The 22,872-nt window shown below is 38.3% G+C and overlaps 1 protein-coding gene across 2 annotated transcripts; it reads right to left on the bottom strand.

Annotated features, from left to right (window-relative positions):
- Positions 1-11,816: 11,816 nt before the first annotated feature.
- CCNJ (cyclin J) lies at positions 11,817-21,448 on the bottom strand. 2 transcript variants are annotated; one of them, XM_066323802.1, is made up of 5 exons: positions 21,053-21,448; positions 19,076-19,286; positions 16,456-16,755; positions 16,205-16,364; positions 11,817-14,982 (listed from the first exon to the last, which is right to left on the bottom strand). In XM_066323802.1, exons 1-5 carry the CDS (start codon positions 21,119-21,121, stop codon positions 14,571-14,573), a joined length of 1,152 nt encoding a protein of 383 aa, XP_066179899.1. In that variant the 5' UTR covers positions 21,122-21,448; the 3' UTR covers positions 11,817-14,570. The 2 variants fall into 2 exon arrangements, with proteins under 2 accessions (XP_066179899.1, XP_066179900.1); XM_066323803.1 differs by having other exon boundaries at positions 16,205-16,331.
- Between the last annotated feature and the right edge of the window lie 1,424 nt (positions 21,449-22,872).

Raw genomic sequence — 22,872 nt, 5'->3', positions numbered from 1 at the left:
TTATCCTATGGTGATCTGTTTCCTTTTCCTGACTACATCTCTTCCTCTTGTTTCTTCTCTAGCTCCTGTGGATTGCAGATCACATGCTGGAACACAAAGTGGAAATGCTACAGGTATTTTATAAAAATATTTTAAAATCGTAAGCATGGCTTCAGCATATCAGTATCTTCCTTAGTTTCTAAAGTGCTATTTGATAAATATCAGATATTCATCAGATATTTAGCATTTGGGTACCAAATCGATCTTAATCCTAAAATACAGTTATCTAATTTACTCACGCTGTGAATATCTCTGCTTTGCATTGTCCTGATGTAATAAGGTTCAGAGAAATACTATTGCTTGTAGGAGGGTTGACATCAATCCTCAAGAATTGAAAACATAGGAGATTGGATCAATGACTGACAAAATATTATTAGTTCAGCTGATATAAATCTTACTTTAAGAATCACTTAAATTACAAACCTAGTTGATAAATTTAATTAAATATCTTTTAAGACTAGTAATGTATTAGTATCAGATAATACTTAAGGGAGAATTATCATCTAGAATATCCGTAATCATACGTTAAATGTATGAAAATTTGGATAAAAATTAGACCTTAATATAACTGTCACCAGATGGATACATTATTATCACACAGAAGCACTTTTTGTAAATCAGTATTAAGTCTGAATCATATAATCACAGAGTCATAGATTGGTTTGGGTTTGAAGGGATCTTAAAGATCATGTGATTCCAAAGCCCCTGCCAGGGCCAGGGACAGCTTCCACCAGATCAGGTTATTCAGAGCCCCATCCAACCTGGCCTTGAGCACTTCCAGGATCAGGGAATCCACAACTCATTATTTTTGATAGTCTGAAATTTGAGTATTTTCCTTCCCACTTATCTGAAAATGATCTAAAATAGTTGCTGAGAAAAATCTGCTGCTGGATGGAGGTACTCATACATAATGGTGCAGATCTCTTCATGACTCAGTTATGAAAATTTGCATTTGTAGCCATTAAAAAGTCATTGGTACTTAAAAAATGAGGGGTATGTCTACAAAATATAACTGTTCTTCATAGTAATTTGAAAATAATTTAGATGTCAAATGACTAATCCCTGAATAAAAGTGGCTACTACTTTTATAGGTACCTTTTTCTGCTCTTTTGTACTGAAATGGCTGAAATTAACTGATGTCGTGTTACTGGGACAGCCACAGGGAAGGTTGTGAGGTGCTAAGACGGTTTTAAAATTACACTAGTCAAGATGGGCCAGTTTAGATTTTTTTACAGTTTGTAAAATGATTTGAAGTAAAAGTAGTGTGCTTTGTACTAAAATTGCCCAAGTCCGTGACTGTACCCTTTCTGTAGTAAGTTCTGTTACAGCTATAGTAAGTGACAGCTCAAAACAAAAAAAAACAAACAGATAAAGTCTGGGCTGGTTCTGAACCATGTCCTTATCCTGAAAGGAGACACCAAGGAATATGATATTTTCTCACAAAAGAGAGTCCTCTTTGAACTCTGATCTGACAGGCTGTCAATATTGACCTCTGACTGTTTTATCAAGTATTTGTTTGTGAAGTATGTTTTCTGAAGGTTTTAGAGAATTAATTTTTTCTGCTCCATTAACTCTAAATTCAAGAAAGCATCCTCCTTCAGAAATTGACAAGCTCATCAACAATCCAGATGTTAAAATGCAGGTGAGTTGCTATGGCTGCGTGGTAGCAAAGTGTACATTTTGTTTGAAAGCCATGTAGTTTCTATGGTCCATTAAAATCAAGTGGAAGCTTCACTTTATTTGGAGGGGCAGAGAGGGTGACTTTTCAAATATATTAAAATATATATATATATATCCACACACAATCTAATTGACTGGCTTTTTCTATTCTGTCAAAAATTTTTGATTTAGATGTACCTTTCTTTCTAGACAAAAAAGAAACTAGATGCTTTGATATCAGGCAAACTCATGCATGCTTTATCACAGGCACCTGATGAGGAAGTGTTTTCCTGTAGCACCTGTTTCACAGCTGATAAATTCTGCTTGATGCAGGTGGTAATGAATTGTATATTTTTAAGTTTTATCAGCATTCTCATCTGTTAGAAATTCATGTTCAGATCTGTGGGAACTGTTTGTAAGTTGGTTTAAGGTTTCTTAGTGCTTCCTAGTTGATTTTTTCAAATAGCTTTGATGTTAAACCATATAACCTGATTAATCTGTCAGAATTTGAAATGTGTTCTAAAAATTGCCTACATTATAAGAAATTTATGTTGCAATAAACATTTGTTCCTTTAAATGTTCTGCAATTAATGCTAGATGGCTTTATTTTAATGTGCCAAAAATAACAATGCAGAAATAGCTACTAGAATTTGAAGGCTCAGTCATAGATAAACTTATCAAATGCTCTAAAGCAATGAGTTTGATCCCAAATATCCTCAGTATTAATGTATGAGGGTATTCATATATGATGGAATTGATTATGGTAATGTGTAGCAGATTTTGATAGTCCATCTTTACAAGTTTTTTAGAAGAAAATACCTACTGTCCCTACTGTATCAGGAGACAGGGTAATTGTAGATACCCTTAATATTTTTCATGCAAGTTCTTTGGCTTCAAGATTGCAAAAAACAGGGACTGAGTTAAGGCTCATTGTGTTTTAAAAAAGTTTAATAGATAAAAGCAAAGCATGGGAACAAACCGAAGTAGTTATCATGGTTATTTAAAGCCCCAGAGCAGAACTGTTGCCTGAGATTAGATCTCATACCAGAATAGCCAAGTGGAGGAAGCTGTATCTTCTGCTGCAGTTGCACAGAGGTCACTCCTGTGCTTAGGATAGATGTCCTGTCCTCTCCAGGACACACAGATGTCCTGTGAAGGCTCAGTAACTCTGGGATGTTCTGAATGGAGCGGGTTTATTGCATGAGCTCAGATTAACCCTGAAGAGCTCAGGCTGCAGTTTTGGTGTGTGAGGGCTGTGCTGGATTTATGTGTGTCCTGTGCAGCTCACCTGCTTGTGCTCCATGTGTCAGATGCATCTTGTGACTAACAGGTAATTATCAGTAATATCTGTTAATCCAGTGAAAAGAGAAACAAAACAAATGAAATTGTTCTGTAAGAAACATCTTTAATTTGCAATACTACTTCTTAGAAAAGGACATCTTAAAATGTTTTGTAATTCATAATATTTGCATTATGAATATTATAATATTTTGGCATAACAAAAATATTTTTGTAATGCAAAAATATTTACGTACAATTTAAAGTAAAAGTAAACACTTTTTTCTAGTTTTCAAAAATTCACTTCAGTAAAAAAGGTATGAATTTGTTTACAACTAAAAGACATTGCAGTTAGACCTGATAAATAATTTTGGCTCAGATAAGCCATGTACTAGCATATGCTTATGCTACTGGTACTAGTTAGAAAGATATATCAGAATTCTTGAAGAAATTTGTGTAAAGTGTGTAAAGGACTTTACACAATTAAGAATTAAGAAAATTAAGAATTAAGAAAAAAGTTATTTTGAAACTGAGGCAATTTGTAAAACCCTCCAGCCTTGCCCTTACATTCTTTCACAGTATGCAGGATCCAGGGAGAAAACCATTCCAAAATACTTTTGAACAGCTGCAAGAAGAATTTAACTTTGTTACTGAAGAAGATACTAAAAAGTGCAAATGCTTCCAGCTGTTGCAGTAGTAAAACTTCTGTTTATAGGGAGATACAACATACAGTATTTCAGGAATTTGGTATTTCAGGCAGTCTTTGTTTTAAACTTATATTTGATAAGTTGTGTTACATTCAATCTCTGACTTTTTTTGTATTTTCTGAATCTATCTTTCCTGTTCTTTTATATGTTTATGTAACAGAGAATTTTGTTCATTATCAATGTAAGTGCCAAGTTAGATCTATCTATACTTTCAACACATTTGGATTAACTGTAATTAGAAGCATATTAGATGTATTAGTTAATAGTTCAAATTATGTGATAAAAATCCAATAAGAATTTTATTATAGGTATTGGATACAAATATTGGATATAAATTTTACTTATAGATATTGGATACATATCTAGATTATATGGTCCTTTGAACAAAATTAACAATTTTTCCTCTCAATTTAAGTGTTCGCAAAGTGAAGCTCTGGTAAAAACTTTAAAAACCAACATTTTGATTAGATACTGCATCTAGCATGCTGATTTTTGGAGACTGCCTTTACATTCTTGATCAATGAGATTGCTTATTCCATGAAACTTTGTGAACCCTCACACTGAGCTGCCACAATTTATCATGAGATGGCGTTCTGGGGTGGAGCAAGAGTCAGCAAAGGCAGTGGCACTACAGCAGTATGGACATTATTCCTTTTAAATGTTTCTTGTTTGGGAAAAATTCTGGGTTCTCTAAAGTGTGAACTCTTCAGCTACATTTAGAAATTTTCAAAGGAACCTGGCATACTGTGAAATACTTTTGCAGTTGAAATTCTGGAATTTTTTTTTCAAAAAGCTGACTGGTGTGAACTTGTGTGTTTTCCTTCATTAAAAAGTCTTATAGCTCCTCTTTCAGTTAGTTGTTTCAAAAATTTGGTATTGTGAGGAAATATCTATCACACCCTTAAAAGAGTTGTCCTAATACTTAGATATCAGAATGCTTTGTTTCTGTCCTGTACTTCCAGTTTAAATTTATCAAGGGTCAGCTTCCTGGACTCTCTTGTGGTGTGCCCATATCTCCTAGTTCAGGATCCCCTACTAGATATGTTCTTCTTGTGCAGAGGCTGATAGGCTGTTGGTGTTTAGGGAGTTAAATTGGCTGTCTTCACTCTGTCTCTAGAATGCAAGTTTTCTTGTAAATGGTTCTTGCGACTCTTTCTGAAGCTTTCTCATTCATTGAACTAATAAATTAGGGATTTTTTTTGGCAATAAATATTTTCATAGTGCTCTGTCTTTATGGCAAGATTAGCTATGAAACTAATGGGTTTTAAACTCTCTCATGCAAAGAATAGGTATATTCTGCGAGTTGTTAGTTTTTGAGGTCCATTTTTATGGAAATTTTTTATAGTTTCCCGCCAATGTTTATGCTTTTCTTGACAGTTGCAGATGAGGCCAGAAAAAATGGTGTGGGTTCCCAGGTCATACAGAAAACATAAATGGAAATAAAAACTGTGATGGTTGATATACACAACTGACACATAGACTGATAGTTTGAGGTATCTGTTTTTCAATTCTCAAACCCTTTGTAGCATGGTGACCTTGAAAAAAATCCCTTCCTGGTTAATTATGCAGTTGTTATCTTTATAGCCATTATAAAATTATTTTATACGTTTCTCATAAACATATATGTCCACATGAATGATGCCCTTTTTTGAAAAATTGAAAAATTTTGAAAAATTGTAGGTAAAAAATTCTAAAAATTCCAAAGGAATTTATAATTGAATGAGCAGATGTCATAAGCAGCTAAATCACCTATTCATCTATAGAATATCTTGTGAGTAAACTGCCAGGTAAAAAGGGAGTTGGAAGGTATCAGTAGGTGGCAGGAAAACACTAGTATTGTAGCTTTACCTGTGTAACCAGAACCTGACATCTCTGCCTTTATAATATTTTAAGGTTTCCATCTTTCCAGATGCTCTGATGTGAAGCAGACAGCTTCTCTTTCCATGAGAAGGTAAATTTGAGGGGTGGTGAAATTAGAAAGTGTTCACAACACTGAGAACCCTTCAACTGATACTGAAGTCGCTTTAGGATATTGAAACTATAATTTGAAATAGTTTACTTTGCTCTTCTGTGGATGTTTTTTGCTAGATGTCATTTTTGTATCAGTTTGAAAAGGTGAACTCCGAGCTTAGGACTCTTGAACTCTGAGCTTAGGATTCTTGAGTCTTTGATCTGCCCAGCATCATTTTGGATCCAGCAGTGCTTACTTCAAAGTACAGTAATATATGAAAATCATGTCTGACTTCTGGGAAATTTGGAAATTATGTGGCTGTATCAACTCTATGCTCCATCTTGAGCTAAGGAAACTGGCTAGATTCAAGCTAGCATATAAGAAACCAGTTCTGGTATCTATACCAGCAGCACTGTTGTTTCTTGTTGAGTCTGCCAACAAATAGTTTTAGCTTTGTGTTCACAGTTGTATCATCTTTGCTTTTGATAGGATGTATTTAAATTTCATATTCACTCATATGAGAAAGAATTGGCTTGGATCAGTTATCATTCTGTTCTCAGTTCCTCTGGAACAATTGAAAGTTATGAAAAATTAAATATAAAATATTTGCGTGGTATTTGCAAAACTCTGTAGGAGCTTTTGTTGTTGTAAAAATAAGGCGATAAGGTTTTCAGAGTGATGACATTCCACAGTGTCCAGTAGTGCATATTATAACAACAGCTCCAGTGGGTGTTATTGTTTGTGAGAACTCTTGGTGTCTCTGTATGTCTTGGAGCTGATATGAAGACAGTTCCCTACTTTCGCAGCATGATTCCAAAAAAGACTTTTCCCAAGACAGTTTTTAGGAAGCACTTTGTCCGATTTGTGACTGCAATGAAAGGTGCTGGCATGTTTCCCTCGTGGTGAGGAGAGCATGGAGGCCTCAAGGAAGTATTGAAATGAAGTTTGTCTGAGCAACACAAAGAATTCCAAGGGGAATAGAATGTTCAGTCACAATATTTGGATTCTATTCTATTCAAGCTCCAGACTCTGTGTTCAGCCATAGCTGATGACCATCTTGAGGATATACACAGTAGGAAGTTTGGAAGAAAAAAAATGAGTTAAGAGGTATTTAGAATATTGGTGTTTGCGATAAAATGTTTAATAGGATGTTTTAGGTCCTTTTATTGAAATAATTTCTAAATAACTTTTAACTTTTTCAATTTGAATAGGGCCATGGAAAGTGAATTACAGAATACTAGATGTCTTAACATGATAGACTAGAACCATAGAATCACATAGGTTGGTAGAGACTGCCAAGTCCACTTAATTTTACAAGTTCCTTTGATTGTAAATGTTTAAATGCATTATTCCAAGATTTCTATTTTACTTCTCTGAGACTAGAAGAGGGTTTCCCAAGATAACTTGTCACAGGACATGTCCTCCTGTGAAAAGTCTGCTACTGTTCTTTTTTTACAGGATTTAGCAAGTAGAATCCTTTGAGGAATATATAAATAATTAAAATTTCCTTTTATTTCAAGTGATGTACTATGAATCAAATTGATTTTATATCTTAAACATCATCTCTTACATTGTATTAAAATGATTTTATATAGTACAGACCTATGAGCAAAATACATTAATTGTAGTGGATTTCATGTGACTATACCACAAGTTTTTCTTGGATACACCTTGAATGAGACATTTATTTCCTGATGCCTTGGAGTACATAATATTATTTACCTACATAATTTTCCTCTGTAGTCAGGCTTTGAAGTTACAAATCAAAGTAATTTGTCTGTTCTAGTTTATAGGATACTAAAAAAAATTATTATTCAAAGGGCATGTATTTCTAAAATAAATACAAAGCACAATTTTCAAATAGAATAAATATTAACTTGTGGTTTAACAGTGGAGGAAAAAGAGTTTTAGTAGTGAACTGTATTAAAAGTGCTGAATGTGCCACAAGAACTATTGAATGTTGGTCCCTAAAAGTTATTTTAGCATCCAGTAAAAAGAGCCAAAGTTTTGAATTTCACAAATTCACCAAACATTCTGAATTGATCCATTCTGAATTGGAAGGAACCAACGATGATCATCAAGTCCCACTCTTTGACTGACAATACTGTAATTGGCAACTTGCTGGTTGTGGCTGTAGAAGCTGAACCAGTAAAATGTAATTTTTATCATTATTCCTGAAGATGTTTTTTAAAGAATTTATACTTTTGGAAATGTCTGTTTTAGAAGTAAGTCTTTAATTCAATAAATGTTTGCACATCTTTACTTCTGTGCCTAGGAAAAGCACTGCACATACAGCATGTGCAGTGTTCAGCAGAACTGAATATATACATCTATTATACCACAAAATTGTACTGAAAAGTAACTGTATCAAGTCTAGGAAAGTCCTCTGCTTTCTGCATTTAATCAGATTCACTGAGTGGAAGGTGCAAGAAATCCCATCATAGAACCTACTGACTAATTTGCATTAAGAGATATTTCTCCCTTACCTCCATTAGTATTTGGCTTAAATCCTGAATGATTTCATTAGCCATGTAAGGGCTTAATCTCTTGAAAATCCTGCTAAGCTCTTGCCCTCATTGAAAGCTGTGATAATTTGTTCTAGTTAATTTTGATTTAAATATATAGGCTTTCAGTTCTACTTAATGTTCCTTGCCTTTTTTTTTTTTTTTTTTTTTTTAATATATAATAGTGAGATGAATAAGAACACCATTTCCCCCCTCATCTTATTATTTTGCATCCTTCTGCTGTCTGGTCTTAGAATCTTCTTTTAAACAATACCCTTTTTTTCAATCTGTCAATGCAGTCACTGCAATTGTAAGTGAGGTAAAATGAAATACTTTCGGGAGTTGATGTCTTTAATACTGCTTTTTTTCAGCATACAGTAGTATTTGAGACAGCTGTGATTTTTGCTGTAACTATTCTTTGGGCATATGAAATACTTGAATTTATTCAGAGTTGTCCTGCACCTTTTCTTCCAAAGGACAGAGAACAACATGCAAAAGGTTGCAGAAGAAAGTACTGCTTTAAATCTGTTTTATATTACTGCAAGTATGTAAGGAAGCTAAATAGCATGGTTACTTTCTTTTCTAATGGAAGCACGCATAATTTCTGTTATCCACTTTGTGTTGATATAGCAGGAGAAATGGCATTTGTACTAACTCTAGAAAAATTATTTTGAAATCTCTTAATAGGGCTGTATTGCAAGGGGGTATGTTAGAAACAGTTTGATACTGTTTTATCCTCTCCAGAATACTGACTGCTTTGTGAATGGGGAGAATTTAGGAATGTGGAGATAGGATGGTTTCCTGTTAAAAAAAAAGCAAGGCATGTACTAACATCAAGTATAAACAGGAATATATAAACAGGGATGACTTATGAAAACAAACAAAACAGGAAATTTTTTCCAAGAGAAAGTGGCAGTGGAAGTGCTTCCAAGCTAGTTTTGTTCTCACAGTCTGGTTGATCGAGGAAGTGAAAAAAATTCTTGATGGTCTCTTGTAGGTGTAACGCTGCATGCTCGCTACCTTTCTAGCAGCTAGTTCTCTCAAGTCTTAGGATATTTAACAAGAAATTCCCAAGAGATACTTACAACAACCTCTGTGTTGTGGGAGGATCTCTTTAGAGCATATAACCTAAACCCAACTGTAGAAGTCTAAAAAGATCTTTTCTGCTAGTTAGAGAACCTGTTTCCCAGTAGGGCCTTATCCAGTTTTCCCATTTGTCATTCAGCAGTCTTTTGGATGTGTGGCCACATGCCCACTCCTTCATCTGTCAGTGCAGATAGTTTTCAAGGTATTCATAATCTCAGCTAGAAGGGAATGGAGTATCCAAGTCCTTGGAGATTGTCCTTATTGCACCACAGTGAGCAGGCACTAAGATAAGATATGAGCACTGAGATGGGATGCAAGGTCAGAGGCGTAGAACTGCTCTCCAAAATACTGGCACTTTCCCTGGAAACTCAGGCTCTGTTGTATTTCTGAAGAATTTCTCCACCTCTGGAGATCTGCAGTGGTGCTGCCTGGAGTGTCATCTATCCTCCTGCAAAATCTGTCCATCCAAGCATACAGCAGCACTAAGCAAAGCCTTGCTGCTGTTAGTGTTCTTAAAAGTAATAAAATAGAGAACTCTTCTCTAAGTAACATAGTTGATAGTGGTTGGAGAGGGTAAAACAGAATACCATTTGGCTCAATCTCCCATGACATCGTGTTAACAACAGGCAGATTGACAATCTGCCCTTCTCTTCTGCAGGGAGTCTCATTAATAAATCTGTCGGTCAAACTGAAGGGAGGGCAAGTGTTAAAAGTACCCAGGCTGGTGAGCTCGAGTTTCAAAATGTCCACAGTGTAACTGTTCATACAGTAATTTTCAATTACTTCTATTCAATTTTATGTTTTAATTTTCTAAAAGTTTCTAAGCTATGCTTTACATATATTCTTTGTTTTCTTAAATATGATAAGGATACTTGGATACCTGAAGGTGCATAGAGAAAGGTGTTTAAGGAGAAAATAATTATTCAGTTACATATTGTTTGGTTTGGGTTTTTTTTTCAATGTTCAGTAGCAAATGCTTTCCTTTGTCAGAATGTATGCCTTGTTTATTGAAGTCATAGAAGTTTCTTACATTTCATTTAATTCCATGAAAGAGCAAACAGTCTAATGTAAGCTTCACAATTGTACACAATTTGCCTTAAGTTCTAAAACATCACTGAGAGGGAGACTAAAAATAACAGTGTGTATTTTGTTATTGCTGCTTTACTTGGTGTTTTGAAAAATTGCTGTTGACAACCTTTTAATACAGGACAACCAACTGGGCACTCACAATCACTCAGATAAGGCCTTATCTACTCACAAGACTTTTGTTCCTGTGCACATTCAGAATGTGGAGTTAATAAATTATTAAAGGCAGATGATACATCACTTTCTGACTTATATATATTTTAACCACAATATTACAGTTGCAAGCAGTTTTTATTTCTGGTGATGTGTCAGTCACTAAAATGTTGACTTTAAAATTTACACTTTAAGCTAAATTTGCAGTGCTGGAACACCATAAATATCCTTACATATAAAGTAAATAATGAACCTGGGTCATGGGAAGCAGAGATAAGGCTTTTCTTGTTATGTACAAAAATCGTTTCAGACTTGCAATTTCAAATCTGAAGCTGAGACTTCTATTTAAGTGTTGAAAAGTATTTGGTGGTCCTTGTAGTTGTTCAGAGACTCATAAATGTCATGGGTAGTTCCTATTTTGTAATTACAGTGAAAAAAAATTAAAAACTTGAGATTTCAAGGCCAAAGTCTAGACAGACTTGACTTTTGCTGCCTTAAGAGTGAAGACAAAACTTTCCAGATCAAAGTATCCATGTAATATGCATGCTATCATTGTCTTAGAGCATTGCCCTTGTTCCTTACAGGGATGGAGTACAGCTTGCCCTCCCTCTGGCCCTAGAGCCTCCAAAAAATTTTCACTGTCAGTAGTTTATTCCTAAATAAATGGATGTGTGAAAGCTAAGAGGCCTCAATTTCATTTTCTAACTTCAGACAAATTAAATTTTAAGCAAGCTTATTAATTTTTGTGATTCAGGCAATAATCGCATCCTTGCTACAAATATGAAATGTGCACACTGTTAGGAATAAACAGAACTTCTTCTAGTAAGCAGCAGTTTTCAGAAATTCAAAACAATCAAAAATATTTGTGCTAGGATGCATCATGTGATTCTATACTGCCTGCAGCATAACTGAGCCTTCATAGCTATTGTAAATAACACAAGTGCTTGTAGCTCTTGACAAGAGGCTATTCCCACATGTCCTAAATGATTTCTAGTATTAGAAATCTGAGACTGCCAGTACTAATGGTTACTTTTTTGTAGGAGACAAAATGAATTCACCCGCTGGCTCTTGAACTACTCAACTTCTTTTGTTCTTTCTTCGTTACAGCTGTGTACTAGACTCATTGTTGAAGTGTACAATATTTAGCATATGCTGTGGCTGCAATTAGTTTTAAAGCCCCTTCCTGCATGATTTCCTTCCTCTTTTTTTTCAATTGTGAAGTCTGTGTGTCCTGAAGTTTATGATATGTCACAAAAAACAAGGGGGGAGGGAGAGAAGTCCTTACAGCTTCAGGGCAAGAAGTTGACATATTTTAAAAAAAGCATAATACAACACATAATACACACTGGAGCCTTCTTACTCAAAACTAGTTTTATTTTAAAAAATAAGTTGAATGCATAGCACTCACAAAGATTCCATTGTTTTGGACATTTTGCATTTAGAAGCACCATTCTTATTTATGCCATAAAAAACACATTTTGGTTCTAATAGTAAGAACAGTGTATTTTTAATGTACACTGATAAAGCCCTTTTAAATAATATAGGTTGAAACTGTTCAGTGTACATTTTCTCTGTCGTCATGATGCAGCTGTAGTGTCAGAAAAAAACTCAGACTAAGTAATAAATTAAAAACAAACAGTATGTAGTGGATCTTTTTACAGTTGACCTAATGTCTTAAAATAGTCAAATAAAAAATACCCTATTAAATGTAAATTCGTGGTATTAACTAACTGAATAAGCCCCCCACCCATTATAATTCCAGTGTTAAGTATTAGTTAAATTTTTATATATCAGATGCCTATGAGATAAATTTACTAATACCCCCAAAAAGAAGAGCCTATACTGCTGTGCCACAAAAAAAAGATGACAAGTTAGCTGATTAAAGATTTTACATAAAAAAATTGCTACAGGCATCTGCTGTTATTTCAAGTCATGGTCTATTACAAGACTGTACATTCATAGCATCAGAGGTAGTTAGAGCACTGAGGACTTGGATACAGCATTGCAACAAAACAAAACCAGCAGAAAGAAGTTCATTTCCCTCTAAAATGGGTAATAGTGCTGAGTAAAAAGCATGGCATCGTATGAGGTGGAAAGTTTCTACTTAACACTACTCTCAGACACGGGGAAATATTCATTAAGAGATGAAGAGAGGAGAGGGAAAAAAACCGAAACCAACTTGCATTTTAATCAGGAATTGACCACACTATGTCTATTTCAAAGTCAATTCTCTCAAGATGAAAGGGAGAAGGTCATCTTTTCCATTCACCCTCCTATTCTTCTTGACTTGCACATCTATGCTACAAAAGCCCATAACAAAAATTGGGATTTAAAAGACAAAACAAGAGAAACAGGATTTCTTCCTCAACAATAAATAGGTTTTTGTAGCATGTTACAATTCAGTCCCAGGAAGAAGGAACACAGCTGTCCTCCCTCCATTCTGAACATTATGGTGCTAAAGCCTTCATCTTCATATTGATAATGTAGTTTGATTGCCCCTGCTTTTAAAACAGTTCTGTAATATTCACAATAATTCAGTGTCATTTGATGGTACACAATTTTAAGTGCTGCCACTAAGACAGGGGAGAAGATGGTAAAAGAATAAATGAAATGACCAAAAAAAGCCTTAAGCGCAGATATTATAAAGATATTTTGAAGTAGTAGGAATCCCGTCATTCATACCACTTCCTCCCATACTCTACCACAGGAGAAAGTCTGATACCTTCTTGTATTTAAAAAACAAAACACCCCCAAAAATCCCCCAACAAACACACAAAGGACTCCAAAAACCATCTCCATTAATATCTCTACCATAATTTTCATCCAAGAGGTGGATGATGAAGCTTTCTACCCTCTACCACTCCACAGGAGATAATGTAATCCCATCAAGTTATATAATTAGCACCTTACTTGTGATGAAGCAGTTCATTCTGCAAAGTATTTTTGATCCACCCACTTGGAAGAGCAAATCTCTCTATCTTCTTCTGCAACTCCCAAATAGTAGAAGAAAAAGTTGCCCCTTTATTACCTGAGAATTTCCCTCCACTACAACCCTGACAGAACTGTATTTTTGTCAGCGTTTAACTGTACTTTTTCTGTAGGGATGATACTGTCAGTACAACTGGTTGGTTAATAATATTCATGTGTTTGTGTGTGTGTACACAGAGGAATCACAGCCATTGTAGTAGTTCTGGTACAGTACAAGTTCAGTTGAAACTTTCTCTCTTCTTCAATTATCACACTGCTGGGTACTAGTTCACATCTACATTCTGTGAACACTAACATATCCCTTTGGTACTCTGCATAGATGCCCTGAAGAAAAGCCACTCCACTTGCTATAGTCTCTTCCCTCTCTGCCTTCCTTCCCCGAGTTATACCCAATTAGTGTACAAACCAGCAGCACCAAGTAATGAGTAGAAAAGTCCCTGAGTTAGTATGAAAGAGCTACTTTAAACACAAAAAAGATAGGGAGGATAAAAGAGGCAAAAGCATACTGTCTTGTCCTGTAATGTACAAAACTTAAAAACAAGCCAAAATACCAGTTAATTCACATGTGTTAGCCTAAAGCAAATAACCAACACAAGTGGTGAAAAAGGGGCAATATGGAGTTAGCCACATGAGATTTGTTTCTTCCTGTGATCTCCATGTACCTGTAGAAGTCTGGCATTCAGTGGATACTTAAGTTTCAGTATAAATCAAGTGTTAATACTGTACGGTGGGATGACATTAATGTCTTCAAAATAATACTGCATATCTCCTTCATTAAAAGATAAGTCTGTAGTTAGTCCACAGCTGGTGTTTTTTTGAGTAGTATTTCATAGACACACACGAGAAGCAGAATATTCTAAGTGTCAGAGTAAGAACGTATTATCCCCAAGCATACAGATTCTTTTTTCAGAGGATGGTCTGTGTGCTAACTTCTTGCAGGCTGTTATTTGAGTTGTGGTACCAGTTGCGAATCCAGTTGCTTTTTTTTTTCTGGGAAGACACCTTTTTTATTCAATTTTTTGTCCTCAAACTTTTTTGAGGTTTGACAAAAAAATGAAACCATTTTGCACACAACTCTCCACCCCAAAAAAAAACAAGCACAAAACTATTTTGTACTTATCACCTCTCAAAGCAGGGAGTAATACAGGAATATCGTCCATTCACCTGATACGTCCGGTTGTAGGAGACACTTATACATGGCTTCACTTCCAGCGGCACAGCCAGCGACATGGCAGCACCACTCTGGACGTGGCCTCGAGCCTGAGCACTGGTGTGTAAGGCAGCAGGGCAAGTCTGGAGCGGGTAAGAGGCTGTGGGAGTGGATGATAAGATCTGCTGGCAGCTTTGCTGCTGTGATGCTGGGTGGTGGTACTGTAACGAAGACTGATGAGCCTGCAGATACTGTGGTACGTGCTGCTGAGCACTGGCCGGCTGGGCACTTGGAGCTGGGGGCTGAAACGCAGCGTGTTGGGCAGACTGAGTCTGTTGTCCTTTCTGCTTGTTTGCTTCCTTCACGTCGTTATCATGCGCACTAAAACAAATCGAAAAGACAAAATGCATCAAAATAGATGTTATTATCACTTAAACTCTTCTGAGTTACCATTTAAAAGCACTCTAAAACATGGTGCAAATATCTGACTAAAAAAATAGTTTTTAGCTATCATTTACAATCACCTAAGGTTTCAAAATTTGGTTCAGCATTTCACTTCATTGTATAGCAATAAAAATACAGATAAAAGCCAAGTGCAACACATGTAACAGAGCAAGATCTAGAATTACAGTGCAATAAAGTTTGCTACTGTATTTTAGTAGCCCAATAAATTGCCAGATTACCAGAACCTGAACTTGCTGCTTCTACCTCGTTTAAATTTAACAGAGCATAAGGTTTCTAAAGACAAGATACCAGAAAGGTTTGTTGTATCTACATGACAGTACTTAAAGATGGTATACATATTCATATTGGATCCTGGTCTGGAGAGCAAAACCACTTCTGCAACTGCACTTGCATGCTTTAGGTACTACTTCTTTCATTATACATGACTGAAGTAAACAGAGGCCATCAAGGATGATAATGTCACATTTCTAAGGCTGATGTGGTTCTTCCAGATACAGCTGTGCTTCTACTGATCACAACTATATTAGACTTGGCTAAGAGCAAATTTCTGTAGAGGGAAAGCAGATTGTGTAACATGCCTTCCCAGGAAGGCTCACTTGGCAATCTGGCATTTTTATCTCATGTCAGCTGTTATGCAAAACTGGATACAGCAAAAATAGATACAAACTCCAGGTCATTTCCTCCTGCCAAAGCTGGCCACTCAAACGGTCTGCACATTTGATCCATCATCTCTTTGGAGTATGCGTTGAACTTCCAAGGCATACAGTCTTCTCTATAAAAGCTCCTATGCCTTCGATACTCTTCACTATCTGCTCTCAGAACAGACTAGAGATATTGGGAACAAGCTATTGAAGATGCTCAAAGCATCCCAGATTTTCAGTGGAAATGTAAGGCAGAAGTTTGTTGAAAGAACAGGAAAGAGATTAGATCTGATAAAGATTTCTCTTTTGGAAAAAGCAAAACAGTTACTGCCTAACAATATGTATCTACCAAACTTATGTGTCCCCTAATACATAAGTATTTTCAGAACAGCGGAACAGAAATTTGTAAAGAAATGTAATTGCATTGCTGGCAGCAATTAAGCATAACAACAGATGCAGAAATGGGCTTTAAAAAAGGCACTGGTGTTTTAACTCACATTAGGAGTCGCTCAATACACGGCACCAGGAAGTCCCAGGAGTAGGCAGTTAGGTGATGCAGCCTCGTAGGCCATGTGGGTGAGAGACGCAAGATAATCCTTGAAGAAGCTACACATGCAGTAGCAACTAAAGAAGGGGCATAATTTAAAAATTCATGATCTAGAAAGGAGGAATGAGAAAAAAATTCATTTAAGTTTCACATTGTCTGTTGAGACAGCAAAGAAGTCACTATCTGAAATCTGTAACTCACCTTGCAATGATACTTCCAGAAAGTAATCAGCATATTTTGCCATATATAACTTAGTCTTCTCTAAGCAAACCATTGGCCAGCCATCATGAAGATCAGTCTCATGGACAGCAATAGAAAGATAATAGTCGATGAAATGAGCAGCAGTTGGGAGGCACAAATTCCACTGAAATGTTTCTAGCAACAATAATTCCATATGAAGCAAATTCTGTTTTGTTAGTACCAAATTCATGTTAGTCATACAACCCAAGCTGTTCAACTGTTCAAGTTTGGGAACACTGTCTTCCTTTTCTTCAAATTTACCTTCAGGTGAACAGAAAGAGGAGGGAAAAAAAAGGTTCAGCACAAATGAACTATAAAATGGATTGTAGCTAATGTCTTGTTGGTCATATTTCAATTCTACTATGTCAAACAAGTTTGAGACTTTCCTGTAGATGCAAAGCTCAAATGGACTATGTCATTAGAGACAAAAAGGGGTACGTACTATAATGGGCTAAATTTCAGCGGATAACGTCAAACACTGTGTAGGATGTTGTACAGTGCCATGTTTCCTGTTGGTTTTCCCATGCTGGCACACAGAAGCCAGCTTCCATGAGCAGACTATTACGACATCACTGACATGGCATGTGCAAGTTTTTGTCACCAAATTATTGTATAACATCTCCCCATCATCAATGAAATACCACTTTGATGTGACTTGGCAAACACACCACAAGAGCATTTGGCTTTAATCACCCTCCCGCCCTCGCACACTCTTTTTGCATCTAAAACTCATTAGAGCATAGCTAGAGCTCCAGCCAACCTGGCTGCTTTTAATGCCGGCCACGGTAGGTGCAGCTTTATTTTTGAGATCTGGCAAAGGAGTAGATTTTCATCAACTTGGATCTGAAAACCCCCTCTGCCACATACACTGTTGCAACCTTCCTTGGACTTTTAACTTGTCAGGTCTGTATGTTTTTAGCCTAAAGCAACATTGTGTATGTAGAAAACCCATTAATAAGAGAAACAAGTGTCACATTTCCATACAGTTTGCCATATGGTTGTGCTATTTCAATTTCATTGCAAATTCTTTCCATCTTACACTCTCTATTCAGTACTACATGATAGGTTGTAAATGCACATTCTTTGAGTTTTGCAAGACTGAACATACGTGAACGTTTACCTTTTTCAGTGGTGGAGGTACTTATATAGGACTTAATCCAATACTAGTGCCAGTCTGTTAGTTTTTGTTTCCCATACTCCAATAATTACAGAAATAAAAACTTCAGGAGTCACATAATTTCTCTTCTTACTTTCTTAACCTTATCAGATATATCACAGTGTCATAACTTATTACACCACTGATTAAACTGCTTGTTTAAGCCACAGGGGAAAAAGTTTAAAACAGCATTTTGCTTCTCTCTGAACCAACTCATACACTGCTTCTCAGAAGAGCAAGTACTCCAGGCTTTCAGATCTCTACTTGCAGCTTGCCATGAACTGTGGCAGAGGTTCATTTAAAACAAAAAAAATTCTCTTCAGAACATGAATTTAATTTGAAAATCCAGCATTAGTTCAAAGCCAATCCATTTTCCTAAATGGATTACAGTGGTTTCTGAGGCAACGTTTTCATACTCAGCACGACATCCTTTGCCAAGAGAAGATTACTGGCTGGTGGCACCTAGTCAAACTCTACCCTCAGAATCTGAAATAACCCTTTTCTGGTTTAACTGCTTTGCTGAATAGCTGTATTGGTGGACACGGGATGCAGTGAAAAGATGAAAACTGTCCAACACCACTGCACTCCAGTTTTGTAGTAAAGACGGCCTAGAGCCCTTTTTGGGGAAAATGAGAATAGATTCAGAGAAACAGATCAGCAGAAACTAAACCAACAGTTACTTCTGCTGCTAGGCCAGAATAAATTCACAATAAATTCAGTTTCTCTGAATTTATTAGTTTAAGAACAAGTGCCAGCAGGCTTCCCAGTAAATAGCACCCATATTTTTTCAGGGATATTGAAAAGAGGTCCACAAATGTTGAAAGATGGATACACGCCACAAGAATCTATAAGCAGCATTGTTCATAATGAGTGTTTGTAATTAATTCTGTCTTCAGAGTACTGTGTATTCACCAACGTATTTTACCTGTATTACATTTTATACATGACAATACAGGATTTATGTTAGCTTGAGCTTGCTGAAACACCATTGCCATTTACAAAATCTGGAGTATTCTAGAACTACACAGCACCATCAGCAAAATACAGTGCAGTCTACACATGGTTTATTTAATTTATTTCTTTATCAGATATGCAAATTTCTCATTTCCAGCACAAGACATACCTATTTTAAGATACCCCTAGAAAGACAGTCTTTCTGTTCCTACGTCACAGGTCTTAAAGTTCACATTAGAATAATTCGTTTACAAATATAAACATTAGTTTTTAATCACATTTTTTCCCTCCCTCAGTTTCATCAGGTGCCAACAAAAATCAAAACAAGCCTAAAGAAATGCTCTACCAATTAGGCCAAAGCGATATGCACTGCCCATCACTTATAACCACTTTGTTTCCCCCACCAAGACACGCCTTGCATTTGGCAGGAGAATTTATTAGTCTAGTTAAAGTCTGGTGCCACATACTTACTTGCTAAAAGTAAACAGGAAAGAGCAACCACATGCAGTTGCTGTGTGGATATGTCATAGCGGTCCATGAAGAGGTCCAGCAGATACACAGCCAGATGTCGTGCAGCAGGACAGAGTCTGAACCTGTTGCTCACAATGGCAATCAGGTCTGCAAAGTATCTTCTCAGGTGTAACTGGGGAGACTGGCCTTTGTAAGACGGTAGCTTCAGCTCCTAGATGGACAGCAGCAGGTAATTTTATTAAAACCATAATTTAGTTTGAAGTGGTATCAGAGTAATACAGCTGATATTTAAATATTTATAACAGAAGTTTCAAAGGATTTCTCCCTTCTTCCTCCTGTTCCCATCATTTCAGAATCCCTTTTCAGTGAACAAAATCTATTTGTTGTATTACAGAACAACGAAAAAAATACTTTGTTTCTGCACAACATTAACAACTTAAAATTTAACACCTTTCATTTGGGCAGAGTGACTTCAGCTTTTACCCTGTCTGTTGTATTACCTCTGCTGCAAAGACTGTACAGCAAGGGCATGTAATTATTCCTCAACTGCTTCAATGCAAAGTTCAATAGTTTAACTCAACTCCTCTCTTGCTACAGCTCAATCTGAGCAACCAGACTTTGTACTTAATTGTTTGCATGTTCTAGAGTTGCCAAATCTTCTGCTAATGCCTTCAGAAAAAGACCACTAACAGCCTACTGAAGCTTAGGAAGAGGAATAGGGTGTGTGTGAACCAACATTCGCCGGTTGTGTATGTTAAAACACTGACCCGATCTGATTGATGGCACACTGACACTGATTACAGTGTGCTCTACGGCAATTAGTTAAGCCCACACGGCCTCAGATTTGGGGGGAGGACCCCTCCAAACAAAGGTGCTAGAAACACCACATTTGAGAAAATCTGTGCTATGATCTATTTTGAATACAAAATTTGAACCGCTAGAAAAAAAAAAAAAAAAAAACCAAAAACAAAACAAAAAACAAATTAACCCTCCAGGCTACTGTCTAGTAGCCATACCTCTTCTTGTACACAGCAGAACAGCAGTGCTGTCCTTATTATGAATAAATTTATGAGATAGACTGTGCACCCACACGCTGTGTTCAAGTAGGATTTTAAGTACAACTAACATTTACAGCGAAAATTAACTTGATTCATTTAACTTAATGACATCACGTTGGAATGGAGTCACACAAATTTTTCAAAGTTCAAATGTAAATTCAAAGTTTTGAAACATGCTATTGAAGTGAAACAAAAGCCCACAAACAAACTTCCCACCCACTAAGCTTTGTAATTCACCTTTCACAGCACTAACTTAGCTTTAGCAAAGATAAGTTAGGTAGCAAATAAGTGATCCTGCCCTTTTCTTATTTCCCTCCATCACCGGAAAGGAGCAAAGCAGTCACGACTCCGGAAAAGTAAACCTCTCATCGGGTATCATCAGGCAACAAAAGCACGTTTTTTAGTAGGTTCACTCACTGTAAACTGATTTTCAACCCGGTTCTTTATGAAAATAGTCCCGAAGAACAACTCTGAGACAGTCGACGTAACTTCTAAGCAATTGCCTAAACCCTCTACTCTCTTTAATGCACCCAGCGTTTCTTTCACTGGGGTTTTGTTTGGTTGGTCGGGGGTTTTTTTGTTCCAATAACACTACAATGCTTTCTGCCGAGTTTAAACCTGGACCCGCGCCAACGCCTCAAGAGCAGCACCGGGCGCCCCGTGAGCCCTTCCCCTCTCCAGAGAGCAGCGGGAGCACAGTCCGGCCGCTCGGATCAGCTGTCACGGCCACGGACACCCAGCGCCCACGGAGGGAAGACAGGGCGAGTTCCGAGTTTACAAAAGCCAACTCCGCCGAGCCCCGGCGGCCGAGCGGGTCCGCCCCACACGCGCTCTCTGCCCGCTGCCCCCGCGGCGGCTCCGACGGCCGGAGCCTCACAAAGGCGCCGGGGCCGCCCCCAGCCCAGCTCCCCCCGGCTACCTTGTAGCGAAGCGCTTGGTGGATATCTGCAGCCAGCTGTCCTGTCCACCACTGCGCCTCCAGCTCCATCGGCGGGGCGGCGCGGCGCCCGGGCCCGGGCACCGGGGAGGAAGCGGCACTCGCTGAGGGCGGGACAGGCAGCGCCACCCTCGCCCCTTTCTGGCTTGCCCCCGGGTAACCGCGATCAGCTGCCGCGGGGCGCCCCCGGCCCCCCAGCCCAGCTGGCCGCCATGCGGGGCACAAGTGCGGCTCGTTAAGCCGCCCCCTCCCGCCGCGGGGCACGGCCGGGCGAGGGGGTCGCGGAGGTGGCGGCAGCCGCGGGCAAGGCGGCGGGGCGCGGCCCGGGACACCCGAGCACGGCGCGGCGGCCCCGGGGCTCCGCCGCCATCACGCGGCGCCGCGCGCCGCGCCCATTGTTAAAGGGCCGCGCGTGTACAAAGCCGGGCAGTACCCGCACGCGCCCCCCCACTCGCCAATCGCCGGCCACCTTACAGCCCGGGCCCCACGGCCGCCAATCGCCAGCCCCTTTACGGCGCGACCCGGCCGCCAATCAGCGCGCGCCGGGCGCGGGCCGGAGGCGGGGGGCTCTGGGCTCCAGGGAGGTGCGGGCGGGGTGGCCCGGCCGGCGTCCCTCAGCCGGGGTCGGCAGAGCCGGGCCAAGGGGGCTCTCCCGGCCGGAGCACAGCGATCTTTGGGCCCCCGTTTGCTCCAGATAACGCCTTTTTTTTTTTTTTTTTTTTTTTTTTTTTTTTTTTTTTTTAATTCCTTCCCTCATTTCGCCCGGCTCTTTCCCTGTTAGGTTCAGCTGTAAGGTTTCAGCACGTGGCGGTGGCAGCGCCTCGCTCAGCTCTCGCCCTGCAGGCGCATTGTCCCGGTAGCAGTGCGGGGCGCACACGCCTCCTCCGAGCTTTGAGGCTGCATATTGGATTGATTTGGTGCCCTGCTGGTTCAATCCCGGGAGAAGGTTTGCAGGAGCGTGCATCTTCCTTTCAATAGCCGGTGCCGCTCACCTGAGTGAAGGGCTCCGTGTGCCGGCGGCTGGTGACTGTGCGCTATCACTGCACCTGCTCTGCCTTCACAGAGCCTTTTCCTTGGTGCTTTCTACTGCCCGATAACCAACCCCCCGCTACGGACACCTTACGGAATAAAACTTATGCTTCATAGTCCTTTACATATTTGGATTTATAAATAGCAAAACAGCTAGTTAATGAGAATATAAAACCTGGTACAACAAGTGATGCAAAGTGATGGAGAAAAAGTGCTTTGAGTGCTATTTTTGTTGAGGGAGTATATTTAATTTTTTGTTTCTACCTTTGCTCAGACATGATTTTTTTCCCTTTTAATTAAGGAAATAGAAACCAACTTTTTGACATAACCAGTTTAATGACTCTGTAGTGGGAACTGTAAAAGCCTCTTCCTGTGTGTCTAATGGGTAATCCTATAGACTACAGTGGTCCCTTTCATCTGAGGAAGTGTGCTCATAGGTAGAAACTTTTGTTTTTGAGGACACATTTTTGGACAGTTTATGACAGATGTTGTTATAAAATGCTACATAGTTTTCTGAAAGAAAAAAAAAACAGGAAAGGGTGTTTTTTGGTGCATAATTGCAAAAATACTTAAACGTTTTAGGTTGGCTCTCTGAGATCTATGGATTCTTGACAAATCAGTATTTTCCTGGTCCAATGGCTTTTGGTCTCATTTCTCTGCATTATTTTATAGGCAAATGCATGCTCAAGCTAATTTTTATATTTGCATATATATTGTTTTTAAATTATCTCTGAAGAAAGGTAATACCAAACTGTACGTTTCAAGAATAAGTC

This window comes from Sylvia atricapilla, chromosome 8 (genome assembly GCF_009819655.1).
Source record: "Sylvia atricapilla isolate bSylAtr1 chromosome 8, bSylAtr1.pri, whole genome shotgun sequence".
In the NCBI taxonomy this organism is placed as follows: Eukaryota; Metazoa; Chordata; class Aves; order Passeriformes; family Sylviidae; genus Sylvia; species Sylvia atricapilla.
Note: the sequence above shows the minus strand (reverse complement) of the source record. Positions and strands in the feature narration are given on the sequence as shown.

What these genes read in the sequence shown, in the direction of transcription:
- CCNJ (XM_066323802.1), bottom strand. Translation starts at nt 21,121, where the DNA reads ATGGAGCTGGAGGCGCAGTGGTGGACAGGACAGCTGGCTGCAGATATC. An exon ending in ACCAAGCGCTTCGCTACAAG is followed by an intron (nt 19,287 to 21,052) that starts GTAGCCGGGGGG and finishes CTGTCCATCTAG; the next exon opens with GAGCTGAAGCTACCGTCTTA. An exon ending in TGTATTGAGCGACTCCTAAT is followed by an intron (nt 14,983 to 16,204) that starts GTGAGTTAAAAC and finishes GATTTGTTTTAG; the next exon opens with TGCGCATGATAACGACGTGA.